Genomic DNA, 16,315 nt, shown 5'->3' on the forward strand with positions numbered 1-16,315 from the left:
ACATTGAAAAGGAAATTAAAAAATTAAAAAAAAAAAAAAAAAAAAAAGGTAATATACAAAACTAAAACATAAAAGTATATGCATTTCTTAATGTTTAAAAATAAAATGATATAATATAAAGACATGATAAATTCTATGTATACATATTGCTACATAATTTTATGAACAATTTCTTATAATTACATAACTTTACTTTTTTCTCTATTTAATCTTCTTAAATCTCTTTCTCGAACAGAATTTTTAACTTCAGGAATAATTAAATCAGAAGTTTTTTTTTTTTTTAAATTGCTATTATCTGTTTTTTTTGACAAGGAATTTTTATGTGATAATAATGAATAAACCGAATTTAAAGCTTCATGTTTAGTTTTTATATTACTAAGTATATCAAAATCATCATATAAACATATATATTTTTCATTATTTAATCTTATATAAAATAAGGCATTTTTTTTATTTTTTTCACTATCTAATTGATCAGTGTTATTTAGAGTACCTTTATCTGTTATATCATAAAAATTATTTGATAATTTATTAAGGGTATCCATTACAATATCCTTATTGATAGGATAATTTGTTTTATCTACTATATCTTCATCTAATTCAATTAATGGAGGATTTTTATTTATATCTGAATAGGTTGAATCATAGACTAATTTACTTGTTAAAAATTTAACACTTTCACAATTCAAATAATTAGTGCAATTTAGTAATTTTGTGTTCTTAAATAATTTCACAAAATAAGAAAGATTTGTTTTATTAACATTATTAAGTGCATTAATAACAAATTGAATAATTCCCTTTTTCTTTTTTTTGTTTCCCTTATTGCTGTCATCATTCATATTCTTTAACATGTCTTCCTCACATCTTTGATAATACAATAATTTTTTACAAATTATCAAAAATATATTGTGCATTCTTGTTGATAAATAAGATGGTAAAACTACTGATTTATTTGCTAGTAATTCTCTAAACAACTTGAAAATTCTTAAATCTATAGAAGAACTCTCACGATTATAAATTATCTCTTCATTAATAGAAGCATCTTTTAAATAAAAATATTTATCGTGATTATTAGAGAATAGCAAAATAATTGGATATATTAAAATATGTGGAGTAAAATAGCATAATACTTCTAAGATAAAACATAAATGCTCTGTTAGCATTTTAAAAAGTATGTTAATAATTGATAAATTATAACCATATGAGGATGTAGCTTCTTCTAATATTTTACAATCATTAAATTTTTTCATTGTTTTACCTAAGTTTAAATAAATTTCGAAAAGTATTTTCAATATCTCATATGTTTCATTTAAGTGATCTAAATGATCGAACCCTAAGAAAATCCATTTATTTTCTTTTGTAGAATATTGATTCTCTTTTTTATCATTCATACTATCTGAATTTAATACATAGGTATTTATATTAGTTGTATTTTCATTACTATTTAATTTTTCTTTTATATCAAGATCTGTCATTATTCCTCTGTTGTTATTTGCTTTAACTTCTTCATCGTCTTTATTATTATTATTGCTATTCAAATTGTTGTCATGATTATCTTTATTTTCAATAATTAATTTTTCATTTTCATTACTTTCTTTAATTTTGTCCAAAATTTTTACTTCTACTAAGATTTTATTTATTTCATCCTCTAGTTTATTATTGTAGATGTTTTCTAATAATTTTTTTTTTTCATTACACATTTCATCATTAATTTTAGTTAAGGTTTTTTTCAAAACGCTTTTACTAACTTCTAATACAACAGTAAAATATTTAATAGAGCAAAATTCATTTCTTTGAATTCTTTTGCAGTATAAATTGTAATAATCTTGATTAAAAGTATCGTTTTGCCATATTTTAAATACTCCTTTAACAACAAATATTTTAATATATTGTATACATTTAGCATAATTTCTTTTCATAAAATAATATATACACACATAATAAGCAGCTTGTGAATTATAATTGTTACAATTTTTATTTTCTGAAATAAATTTTAAACCTTCAATTATGTCATTGATAACATCACTATATTTAATTTCTATATTTTTTATTATAACTTTTAATTTATTCAAATTATAATTAAATTTATTTATTTCATTTATATCTATCTCTTTTTCATGTGTATCATTGGTTACATTATATTTTTCAGATATATGCGTATCTTTTTCAATGATATAACAATCATTATTCTTAATACAATTTTCTTTTAAAAGTTTACATGAGTTTTGTTCGTTTTCATATAATTTTATATTATCAATTAACTCTTCATTTTTTAAATTATTCTGTGAATTACTTAAATCATATAAAACAGAACTATTCAAATTACAATTTTCATAATAGTCATTGTAATAATTTATGTATTTACTTACATTATTTTCCTTTTTCTTATTATTACATGGAACATTTTTAATATTACTTAAAGAACCATTTTCATTTGTACTTGGGTTTTTTTTTATAAAATTATTTGAAGTATTGTAATTTTCTTCTTTTATTTTTAAACTTTCTACAAAATTTTCCATATTTTTATAATTAATACTTTCTGTAACATCTACTAAATTTTTTAAATCAGGAGTATTTAAATTATCAAAATGTTCAATTTTATTAAACTCATCTACTATGGTATCACATTTTGTAACTTTGTAATCCTTTTCTACGTTTTGCGGATCCTTATCTACTTGATAAATATACTTAATATTTTCATTGAGAAATTTTTCTTCTTTTATATAATTTAAAAGATTATTTGATAACATTGTTTCATTTTTAAAATTAAATAAACAAGCAATAAAGAAATATCTAGGGTAATATAAGCATATTTTTAATCGTGTTACCAATAATTTATATAATGGGATAATAATTTTTATACTTTCTTTATCACTATTAATAATATCATTTGCCTTACTTCTAAAAATGTAATAACTATTTGTATTTAAAAAACTTGGATTTAAAGGAAATTTGTTTTTTTTTAAATCTTCATTTTTCTCTTCTATTATATTTTTTGCATTTATCATATTTTCTTCTAATGTTATATTTTTTATATTGTTAACATATTCTTCAATTTTATTTTTTTCCTCTTTTACCTTTTTGTTATCTCCTTTTATTCTTTCTTTTTCATTTTCATCTCTTTTTTCTACTGATGTTTTTTCTGATACATTCCTTATATTATCTTCTTTCTTTTTATTTAAACAAGTAACTTCATTAATTGAACAAATGTTTTGAAAATCTAAAAAATTAACACTTGAAAATATTAAACTGTCTGAATAATAGCACATTGAAATAAGCATAAAATATAACAATAACTTATCATATGAGTAAGAATTAGAATCTACTTTAGATAGTTTTTTTTCATTATTTAATTTTGTATTCGTTTTTTTTTTTATATTGTCTTCTTCACCATTATAAGATAACAAGGAATTAAAGAGAAAGTTAAATAATTTTCCCAAAAATAGAAATATTAAATAAATAGATTTATCATGTAATTTTAAACTTTCTAATGATTTTATAGAATACCCATGAACTTTATTTTTTAAGTAAAATTTTAAAATTCTTATATAATACTTTATTGAAATTTTTTTATTATTGTTTATTTTTTTATAAAACTTATTTTTTAGTATTTCTGATTGATCTAATGCATCTAATGGATTTATATCTACATCACTAAATTCTTCTGTTTTAATGTTTACTCTAATTTTTTTTTTATCATTTTCATTTTTATCATCTGAATTCTGATTTATAACTTTTAAATTATAATTTTTTAAGTTCTTTTCAATATCAAGTTCTATATTACTCTTATATTTTTCATTAATTTTTTTATTATTGTAATTATGAGAATGGTCAGCATTAGAATTTCTTGCTACTTCAGAGTTTTCTAAATTTGCTTCTACTTCAACTTTTACTCCTTTTATATGTGTTTCATCTTTTTTATCAACTTTTATTCCCTTTTCTTGTTCTAAATATTTATTTTCTTCTAGTACTTTTTTCTTTTTTGTTTTTACCTTACTGTTTTTTTCTTCTTCATATCTTAACCTTTTCGCATTAGCACCTTTATTTTTATTTTTTGAATTATTTTCATTTTCTGAAAATGTTGTTTCCTTTATATTTATGTTATTATTTTTTACATTTGTAAAATTTTGGATATTAACATCAATACTATTTTTTTTTGAATTTTCATTATTATAATTTTTCAAATTTTGTGAATCAATGAAACTTTTTTCACTGTTATTTTTGTTTTGATTATATAAGTGCTTTTTATTATTTAATCTTTTTTTATCCCTTTTACATTCTATATTTAAGAAGGATAATATATTACTATTGAATAAATCTTGTTTTAAATAAATGTTTTTTAAGTAGACACATAATTTTATGTTTTTCTTTATTGTTTTAAAATCATAAAAGAAATATTTATATCTTAATGAGTTTACAAAACAGTTACTTTTTTCTTCAAAAGAATAAAAAAGAGTATATTTAATGTAAGAAGATATATAAAAATTTAAATTATCAAATAGATGTTTTGCATTTAACAAACTAATTTTTGACCTTATAAAATTTGTTAGAATCTTAAAGAATAAAATTTGAATATATCTATTTTGTGAATTTGATAAAACTAAATAATAATTATTCATTTTTTTGTGTCCATCATTCGTAATTTTATTATTATCATTATCATTATTTAATGTATTTTTTAACGATGAATTAGAACCATAATTGATAAAAAAATTTTTTGTAAAAAAAACTTCCTTTGTAAAATTCATATATGCATTGTTTTCTTTGTTTTTATATTCTGATGTAAATATGCTGTTATTATATGATTCTTCATGTATACTAATAAAAAGGTCAATAAAGTAATTAAAATAATTGTCTTTTCCTTTATAATGGTAAAAAAAATATTTATAATATACATAAATCAAAAAATTAATTAGTATATCTGTATGTTTCAACGTATATTTTAGGTATAAAAATTTTAAAAAGTAGTACATTTTATAAAGATCAGTATTATATAAAGAATTATCAACTAATTTAGTTGTTATATTTAATAATAAATATTCAGAAAGAACTAATTCAGAAAAATATTTGTCTTCTAAAAATTTATATAAGTGAAAATACTGTTGAAAAATATAATAATATAAAAAAATATTTTTGCTATTATAAAATGATGCTTTTAATCCAATATTTAATTTATCAATAATTTTTAAAATATTAAAATTGTACTGTTTATTATAGTCATATTTAACTTCACTCATTATATGTATAAAAAAACTGTAAAATATATTGCTAAAATGATTGTAATGCTTTTCATTTATAACTTTCGTTAATTCTAAATAATCAATATTTTTTTTATTAATTATACTAAATAATTTACTTTTATAATATATGTGTATTTTTTTAAAATAATATGGATCATTATTTAATGTTATCGTAACGCTTTCGTTTTTATTTAATCGTTCTATTGTATTTTTTGAAATATTACTTGCATTTATATTTTTGTCATCATCGTTCTCATTTGTACTATGATCATTTATATTTTTATGTTTTCTTAAACTATTAAAAGTATCTTTATTTGTAAAATTTTTGTCTAATTTATTTAAAATTAAATTTCCCTCTGAATTAATATGTCCATTTTTTATAATATCAACATTACTTTCAATTTCATAATAATTATTGTAATTTAAACTTTTGTATATCTTCCTTTTAACTATTAACATTAAGCAGCTTTTATCAATATTCTCTTTAAGTTTGTTCTTCATATTCTTCTTTATTTTATATGGATTTAATTCATTTAACTCACCTATATAGCAATCGAAGTTTTCAATTTTAAAAGTTTTTTTTTTTTCTTCTAAATAAACATTTTTTATATACTCATAGAAACAAACATAATAATAATCATCATTTAAAAATAAATCTTTCATATAGTCTATAAAAATGTTATAAATTAATGGGTCTATAAAATTGGTAATGGTTTCATCATCTATCGAAATGAGCTTTTCAAAAATTTTTACAAAAGACATCATAAATTCCTATAAAAAAAATAAAATGAAATAAAAAGGAATGAAAATAATTTTATATTCCACAGATGGATATACATATGTATTTCAAATAATGCATTATAAAAAGATAAATATATTTCATTTATACAATAGTTGAGATATTCTATAAATAAAAAAAAAAAAAAAAAAAAATATGTATGTATATTTTTGTATTTTCTTTACTTTTCCTTCAGTTTTGGACTTTTTAAAATTTATTAAAAATTGTAAAACATTATAATCATTAAACTTGTAATAAATATTACGATATTTATAATTAAGATATATATAATCATTGTGTGAAATATTTATATGACTTTTTTTTGATATCCAGAAGAATTGGTTTAAATATGTATTATAATCAACTAGTTTCTTTATATCTAAACATATACTCTGCATATATTTATGAATATACAAGGATAAAAATAATTCAACTGATTTTATTTCATTCATTTTCATATTAAATATATCTAAGGTATATTTTGTTATTTTTATTTTTTTATCATCTGATTCATTTTCATTTTTGTCTTTTGGTATAATGTCAAAAGGATACACTGTTTTTAAAAATAAGAAATTATTAAATAAAAATGAAAAACAAATATTAATAAGACCATTAATAGAGTGATTATTGCGATATATTTTGTTTTGAATTTTAATATTTTTTATATCTGTATATGGCATAATCATATCAAAAATTATCTTACTAATTATTTTATTTTTTCTAAACTTTTTTTTTTTATTTTCAAAAGTATCATTTCTAGTTTGATTTATCATGATGTTACTATTATTAATGTAATTTATGCATTTATTATAAGACAAGTGTTGGTTATCAGCATACTCAATATTATCTATATCAATAACTTCTCTAATTTGATTTTTTTCTTTTTTATTCAAAATTGTGTCTATTCTAATTTTTTTTTTATTTTCATTTGCATCATTTCCTAATGAAATACAACTTTTAGACTTAACATCTGATAAAGAAACATGACTTAAACTACTAGTTATTATGTTATTTTTTTTTTTCTTATTTGTTTTTTTTCTTTTTTTGTATTTATTTAAGTAATATATTACACAAGGAAATATACAATTAAATGAAGATTTATTACTATTGTTTATATAAAGAATAGTCCTTTTAATATTATTTAAAATTAATTCATAATACAAATTTTTTTGATGATAAAGATTAATATTATATATATTTCTTTCTAAGTGAATCGATATATCTGTATTAAAAGAAGTTAACAAAATATTTAAAGAAAAATAAAACAAATTCATAGAGCATTTATTAATATTGTATAATTCGTTTTTATTTAAATCAAAATATATTAAATATTTATCTTGTAAAACAAATTTAAATAAAGCATGATTAATTAATGTTTGTTTCATTTGGGTAAAATCATCCATTATATTGTTATCTTTACATAATTTATTTAATTTTAAAAATATTTCATTCATTTGAAGTACATTACTTCTTTTACAATTATTAAATAAATCTACATAAAACATATTAATCTGCAATAAATTTTCTACTAAATTACAAAAAATATAGATATATTTATTTTTCTTTATTTTCCTTTTGGTATTATTTTTTTTCTTTGAAACTAGCAAAACATCAACTAAGCTAAAATTTAAAAGTGTTTGCAAATAAATTTCATACTTATTATTACATTTCCTATTTAATTCAACTTTATTGCCACATTTTATTAAGTTAGAGTTATTTTTTAATTTTGAGGTATTTGATTCAATTTCTAATTTATTTTTTGAGAAATTTAGAATGTTCTGATGATTTTTATCTTCACTTGCTGATATTACATATTTTTTATCTAAATTTTCTATTTCATTATTATTATATTCTATATTTTCTTTTATATTCTTTCTTTTAATGAAACATCCCTGCTTTGATTTTAAAAATGGATAAAAATGCAAGTGAGTTTTCAAAGGAGAAGATATTAATAATATGATACTACTTGAAATATGCAAAAATATATAGTAAGTGTTATATATATCATTAATCATGAAAAAATCTTGACTTTTTCGTAAATGTAAAATATTATAATTTTCTATATATAAAATGGATATAAGAATAAACAAAATATGTGAAAATAACGGATAAAGAGATGTATAAATTTTATGATCACTTTTGTTTATTATAGATATATATTTAAAAAAAGAAGTATTGTCTACTGTTTTTTTCAATTTCCTTTTTATTTTCTTTAATTTTTTATAACTGTTCAATATACTTTTATATTTATTTTTATATTTATACAAATTTTTTTCTATAATGTTCTCCTTTTTTTTGTAGTTATCTTTTCTAATTTTATATCTATTATTTCTTTCTATATATCTAAAACGTCTTCTTGTGTAACTTAAATTTGTGCTATTTTTGTTCAGTTTACTACTTTTTTTTAAAGAACATAATTTTTTTTTTCTTATATTTTTGTTGCCCACTTTTTTACTAATTTTATAACTTTCATTACGAGCTAAATAATATAACTTTCTATTGCTTCTTTTTAATTGTGAATATTTCTTAATATTAATTTTTTTTTGTTGTTTGTTTCTTTTTTCTTTTACCCTTTTTTTGTCTTTCACGAAATAACTATAACATTTGTTTATTTTTTTTCCTAGTTTTCTTTCTAAAAGATTATTTTTTATTTTGAATTGTCCATTTATTCCTACTTTTCTTTTTATCTCTTTTATTATTTTATATATTTTTTCCTTTTTTAAATAAATACAATTTATTGTGCTTTTCTTCCTTTTTATTAACTGTTCAGTATCTTTTTTTTTTTTAATATATTTTTGTATTTCATGACTTATATTTTCCACTTTTTTTTGAGTATTCTGTTTATTGCCTTTTGTTTTTTTTTGAACTCCTATGAATTTTTTATCTATTTTTATGTTTACATTTATTTTTACTATAAAATTCATAAGAACATGAAAAGAAGTAAAAACATGATTTAAAAAATCGTATGAACAGCCATATCTAAAATTTATAAAATTAAAAAAATTAAGCATATTTGAATTAATTTTATCATCATAAGAAAATATATCTTTGTTTTGAGAAAGTACTTTATATAATTTATTTGTATGGAACTCTGAGAAAGAATTCAAACGTAAATAAAATATAGAAAAAATCATGTTATAAATATTCATTACTTTTCTAATCAAAATGAAATATGCTTTTTTTTTATTTTTCATGATGAAATTCATACAATCATTAATAAATTGAATAATTATATTTTGTAATTCATAATTCAAAGTTAAAATGCATAATCTTGTGTCAAATAAAGAGTGAAGTGAATCAATATTTAAAGTAAAATTTTTGTCTAATGCTTTTGCTTTTTCATATAAGCATAATATACTATTTTTTTTTATTTCCTTACAAATGCAATTCTTTACATATTTATAAGAGTATGTTAGAATAATAAACTGTTTTTTTTTTTTACTTAATTTTTTTTTTTCATATTTTTTTTTAACTCGTCTAGTAAAAGATACCAGGATACTCATTAAATCATTTTTTTTTGTAATATTCCTGTTAAACATGTTGCTGATATTATATGCATTCATTTTTGAAATATAATCTTGCTTATGTGTGTATATTTTCTTAACATATTTGTCTTCTTTTAATATCTTAAAAAAATGTGGCTTTGAAAAAATATTTTCATTATATAAATTACAGTTTAATTCATTTAATGTGAAATTATAAACTTTGTAAATGGGTAACTTTTTTACTTTTACCATACTATAAAGGCTATTGCAATAGTAAACAATTTTTTTGATCTTCTTCATAATGTTTTTTTTAAAAAACTTATTTTCATATAATTTTAAATTTAATATAAAAAAACATTTGTTATAACATTTTAAAAAAGATGAAAAAGCAAGATCTATGTTTTCATTTAATTTTTTGAATTTTTTTTTAATTTTTCCGACAAGCTTAAAAGGAATATTATTATTTATTAAATTATTATGTTTCAAAGAGTGTTTTTTTTCTTTTTTCTTATTTTCTTTATTATCCTCTTCTTTTCCTTCTTCATTTCTTTCTTCTACTTCATTCTTTTCTTTTTCGTTTTCTTCTTCTTCCTCTTCTTCTTCTTCATTTTCTTCTTCTTCTTCATTTTCTTCTTCTTCCTCTTCTTCTTCTTCATTTTCTTCCTCTTCTTCTTCCTCTTCTTCTTCTCCATCTTCCTCAGCGTCTTCTTCCTCTTCTTCTCCCTCATTTTCCTCTTCTTCTTCTTCTTCTTCTTCTTCTTCTTCCTCTTCCTCTTCTTCTTCTTCTTCTTCTTCTCCTTCATTTCCCTCTTCCTCTTCTTCTTCTTTTTCTACTTCTTCATTTTCCTCTTCTTCTTCTCCTTCCTCTTTTTCTCCTTCCTCTTCTTCTTCTTCTTGTTCTTCCTCTTCTTCCTCCTCTTCTTCTCCATCTTCCTCTTTTTTTTTTTCTTCTTTTTCCTCTTCTTCTTCTTCTTCTCTTTCTTCCTCTTCTTCCTCTTTTTCTACTTCTCTTTCTTCTTCTTCTTCGTCTTCCTCTTCATCTTCCTCTTCTTCTTCCTCTTCCTCTTCCTCTTCCTCTTCTTCATCTTTTTCTTTTTCTACTCCTTCTTCATTTTCCTCTTCTTCTCCTTCCTCTTTTTCTTCCTCTTCTTCTTCTCCTTCATTTCCCTCTTCTTCTTCTCCTTCATTTCCCTCTTCCTCTTCTTCTTCTTTTTCTCCTTCTTCATTTTCTTCCTCTTCTTCTCCTTCCTCTTTTTCTTCATTTTCTTCCTCTTCTTCTCCTTCATTTTCCTCTTCTTCTTCTTCCTCCTCTTCTTCTTCTCCTTCTGCATTTTCCTCTTCTTCTACTTCTTCATTTTCCTCCTCTTCTTCTTCTTCACTTCCCTCCTCTTCTTCTTCTTCACTTCCCTCCTCTTCTTCTTCATTTTCCTCCTCTTCTTCTTCTTCTTCTTCTTCTTCTTCTTCTTCCTCTTCTTCTTCTTCTTCCTCTTCTTCTTCTTCTCCTTCTTCCTCTTCTTCCTCTTTTTCTACTTCTCTTTCTTCTTCTTCTTCGTCTTCCTCTTCTTCCTCTTCCTCTTCTTCTTCTTCCTCTTCTTCTTCTTCCTCTTCTTCTTCTTCTTCTTCTTCTTCTCCATCTTCCTCTTCTTCTTCTTCTTCTCCATCTTCCTCTTCTTCTTCTTCTTCTTCTTCTTCTTCCTCTTCTACTTCATGATTATCGACATTTTCTTTTATTTTATTTCTTTCATTTTTTTTTTCTTCTTTCTCTTCAACTTTTTCTCTTATTCTTACTTCTTTTTCATTTTCCTCATATCCTTCTACTTCTTTTTTTTCATATTTTCTTATTTCTGCTTCAGCTTCTATTTCTTCTTCATCTATTACTTCTTGATTCTCATTTTCTTTCTTTTCATTTTCATCATATTTTTCATTATGCTCTCTATTTTCATCATTCAATTCATATTCTTTTCTTTCAGAATATTTTTCTTCGTTTTCTTTTTTTTTCTCTTCTTCATCCACTTTTCCTTCGTTTTTCTCTTGTTCTTTTAAAGTATCCTTTTGAGTAAATTTTTCATATAAATTATTATATACCTTTTCTTCAATGTTTGTTTCTCGAATTTTAGCATTTTCTTTTTTAATTAAATAATTTATATCATATGTATCCATGAAAAATTTTATATTTTTAAAATAATATTTTGAATTTATATACAAGAATTCTAAAAATAAAAATATAATGCGTCTCCTTATCTTGCCATTTTGTTGATCATAACTATATTTTATTAATAAAAAATTTAAAATAGCGAATGTACAATTAATCATTTTTTCTAAGTTTATATTATCAAAAGTATGTTTTTTTTTTAACTTGTTTAAATAGCACTTGTATAATAATTTTAGCATATATAAATGAAAATGTATCAAATCTTCATAATTATCAAACTCTAAATTGGAGTCTATAGATATATCGTTTTTTTCATTTCTAATTTTTTCTGAATCATTTTCAATATTATGATAAAATATATTTAATGATTTACATTTATAATCATACATATAAAGATTATATAATCTTAAAAAAGATAAGTAACAGTGTACATTTTTCTTATTTATAATATTATTATTGGTAAAAAAAAAGAAAATTTTCAATAATGTATTTTTTATATTATTTTCCTTATCACAATAATGATAAAATAAAATTAAAATAATTTCTTCTATTTTATCTTTAATGCAATTATTTTCATTCATAGAGTTAAGACAATCAAAAAGAGTTTCTATATCAAAAAATTCTTTTTCGCTTTTTTTTATTTCTGCAAAAATTTTTTCTTTTTCATAATTATAACTATGAAATAATATGTTCTTCTTTTTTAGTTTCAATTCACAACTCATTTCATTACTTGACATATTTCTATCATTTATAAAGTTCTTGTTTTGTTCTTTTTTCTCCATATTATCTTTTTCTTTTTCTTCCATTTCATTGAATTTTTCTTTATTTTCCATTTGGTTACTTTCTCTATTTTCCATTCTCTTTATATTTTCTGAATTGAGACTACCATCTAAAATGATATTATTTATGTTATGATATTTATCATTTCCTAAATTTTCATATGTGTTGTTTAATGTTTTCCTTTTATTATTCATACATATCTCGGAATCGTTGCTATATGCAATAATAGTAGGATTAATTTTTGTATCATTATTAACCAAATTATTTTCATTTGATTTTATTATTTTTCTTCTTTTCCTTAAATTAAAAAAGGTAAATTCTTCATATTTATCGAAATTAGCTTCAATATCATTACTTGGTACATTTTTTATTATGTTTTTAAAAAGGATATTTGAATTAGATTCGGTATGTCTAGTATAATATTTTCTATACGAATATTTTATTTTCTTAATTTTTTTTTTTAAATCGTCTTTTTCTTGTACTTGTTTAAGTAACAATATATCAATAATAAAGTGAGATATATTAAAAAAATTACTACTATTAATAGAATCAAATTTATCAATGGCATACATACTTTCATATAAATGATAAATATGTTTTATATTCTTATTTTTTTTAATGCTTTTTAGAACAATGGAATAGTTATTCATTAAAAATAATTTATCCATATCATCTATAATCTTATCGCCAACATTTGGTAGTAAGTAGTTGTTATGAGAACTTAACTTTTTTACTTTATCTCTTATTCTTTTTTTATTTATTTTATTAATATTTAAAATAATTGTTTCTTCTATTTCCCTTTTTTCTTCATAATACTTCTCATTACATTTGTTATATATTAAACCATTCTGTTTTATGCTATTTCTTATATCACTATATATTTCTATAATATTATTATAATTAGTTTCATTTTTATGCCTTTTATTCTTTATTTCTTTATTTTTTTCAATTTTTTCCTCTTCAGTTTTATTTCCTTCTTTGCTTTCTTTATTATCCATTTCATTATTTTCTTTATATCTTTTTTCTATAGAAGACAAACTATATATCTCTTCAAATTTTTTTTTTTCTAATTCTTTAATATTTATATTTTCGTTAGTATGTTTATCTTTGTATGTAATTTCTTCAACAATTTTATTTTTATTTTCTTCATTTTCATTTTTCCGAGAGTATCCTTTTATATTAACTACTTTACAATGACTTTCATCTGGTACCATACTATTATGTGAAAAATTGTTAACAAATTTTATCAAAGTGTTGAACTTTTTATATTTACATATCTTATATATAGTATTAAAGAAATCGAGTATTTTTTTATTTTTTAATACTTCTTTCATTTCCTTTTTTTTTTTTTTTAAATCGTATATGTAATAATATTCTTTTAATAAATTAAATTCATATTCTTTATATATTTTTTTTATCTTATTGATTGAATATGATGCATTATCATTTCCATGTATATTATCATTTAATAATTTCATTCTTTGTGTTTTTATTTTCTTCTTTTTTTTTTTTACATTTTCTAATAAGAAATCGTCTAATTTATTAATTAAACTATCACTTATATCTTCTGAGTAGTTTTCTAAAATATAGTTTTCATTTTGTGAAGAATTGTAATTATTTAGAAATTCATTACTATTATAATGAACAGCAGAAACAATACTTTGACATGTAATTTTTCTCTTTTTTTTAAATTGTATATTTTCATTTAATTTATTTTTATTAAAAAAATTGCATTCAGTAGAACTATAAATATTAATCAAATCATTTTCATTATTTTTTCCATCATTTTTTCCATCATTTTTTCCATCATTTTTTCCATCATTTTCTTCATCATTTTTTCCATCATTTTTTTCATCATTTTTTGATAAACTTTTCATATCACCTTTATCATCAGAAACTTTTTTTTTCATAAAAAAATTATCAAAATTACTAGGATTATTTTCTTCCAATTTCTTTTTCATTAAATTATCTTCAGTTGAAATATCATTATTGTAAATTTGTTCTTTCCTGTTATTTACATTGTTTATATCATTAATATTATTTTTTTTTCTTTCTCTTTGTAATAAATATTTCTTCTTTGCTGAAAGGTCTTTTTTATCAAAACTGCTATCATATATTTGAATGTTATCTAAGTAATTTGAGTCAAAATTTATATTGTCTTCTATATTCTTCCTATGTGTTTTTTCTTTTAAATCTTCTTCAATATTGCTAATACTCTTTAAGTAAGTAGATTCTGTATTTGATTCTTCTTTTCTTATTTCTATGCTTGATAAATTCAAATAATTTTTCAGAAAAATACTTTCATGGGAGCTATTTTCAAAATCTACGTTTTCTGTATTCACAGAATTTTGTTTTATGTCCGTTAGAAAATTGTTCCTTAATATTTTCACTGTACTTTCATAAATTGTTGGATTGAAATATTCACTTTCCTTATCATTATATAACAAACAACACATAAAAGAAGTTTTAGCATTTAAAAAATATTCTATATCATTACTTTCTAAAAAATATTTTATAAATGCTATTCCCGCATTATAGCATATTTCTATTTTATATTTTTCATTAACTTTATTTAAATATTTAGATAATAAAATGTATGTAAACGAACTATACTTATAATTTTCAAAATAAAAATATGCATTTCCTATAGTCTTCAAAAATTCAATTTTACCAATAAAGTCTTTCTTTTTTAATTTTTCTAAATTTTCTAACCCATATCTTAAGCATTCTTCTAATTTTAATTCTTTATATAAATTTTGTAATTTTATAACATATTTATTCATGCTTTTTTTCTCCTTTTCTTTTGATACGTTTATCTTTTCCCCATCTATTATTGTAAAATCATCTTTGTATATATAATTTAATTCATTATTGTTAAAGAATATTGTAGATTTTTTTCTTTTCTTATTCTTATTTATAAGCCTTTTCAATCTTTTTTTTTTTAACTTCTTTTGAATAACTCCTTTTGGAATCATTTTTACTTATATATTTGATAACATAAAAGAATAAAAAATAATAGTAAATTTCAAAAAAAAAAAAAATCATATATAAGTATACAAATATTTAAATGTATTTAATATATTAAATAATTTGTACACATATATTTAAAAAAAAAAAAAAAAATTATCTGCAATTTACTAAATTGCTTATAACAATGATTACATAAAATTACACTATTCTATTATGGTATTTTATCTTTTATTTTTTTTTTTTTCTTAATATCACATAAATGCAATTTTATATCTAATATTTTTTGTTTTCCTTATACGATAATTCAGAAATATATACATATGTTAAAAATAAATATCTATATTATTTTAGAGCAAAAATAAAAAATAGAAGAATTTAATAATAAAGAACAAAAAAAAAATTATCCATCAAAAAATAAAAAATAGTGAAATTAAAAGATATAAAAAAAATACATTTATAAAAATGGTGTAATAATAAAAAAAAAAAAAAAAAAAAAAAAAAAAAATAAAAAAAAAAAAAAAAAAAAAAAAAAAAAATAAAAAAAAAAAAAAAAAAAAAAAAAAAAAATAAAAAAAAAAAAAAAAAAAAAAAAAAAAAATAAAAAAAAAAAAAAAAAAAAAAAAAAAAAATAAAAAAAAAAAAAAAAAAAAAAAAAAAAAATAAAAAAAAAAAAAAAAAAAAAAAAAAAAAATAAAAAAAAAAAAAAAAAAAAAAAAAAAAAATAAAAAAAAAAAAAAAAAAAAAAAAAAAAAATAAAAAAAAAAAAAAAAAAAAAAAAAAAAAATAAAAAAAAAAAAAAAAAAAAAAAAAAAAAATAAAAAAAAAAAAAAAAAAAAAAAAAAAAAATAAAAAAAAAAAAAAAAAAAAAAAAAAAAAATAAAAAAAAAAAAAAAAAAAAAAAAAAAAAATA

At 19.4% G+C, this 16,315-nt stretch overlaps 1 protein-coding gene across 1 annotated transcript; it reads right to left on the reverse strand.

The window, feature by feature from the left end:
* Positions 1-179: 179 nt before the first annotated feature.
* On the reverse strand, positions 180-15,410 carry PGAL8A_00504500 (conserved Plasmodium protein, unknown function; the record flags this gene model as incomplete). Its single annotated transcript, XM_028673862.1, has 2 exons — positions 180-6,011; positions 6,204-15,410. The coding sequence occupies 2 exons, from the start codon at positions 15,408-15,410 to the stop codon at positions 180-182; spliced, it is 15,039 nt and encodes a 5,012-aa protein (XP_028530273.1).
* Between the last annotated feature and the right edge of the window lie 905 nt (positions 15,411-16,315).

This window comes from Plasmodium gallinaceum (assembly GCF_900005855.1).
Source record: "Plasmodium gallinaceum strain 8A genome assembly, contig: PGAL8A_v1_152, whole genome shotgun sequence".
In the NCBI taxonomy this organism is placed as follows: Eukaryota; Apicomplexa; class Aconoidasida; order Haemosporida; family Plasmodiidae; genus Plasmodium; species Plasmodium gallinaceum.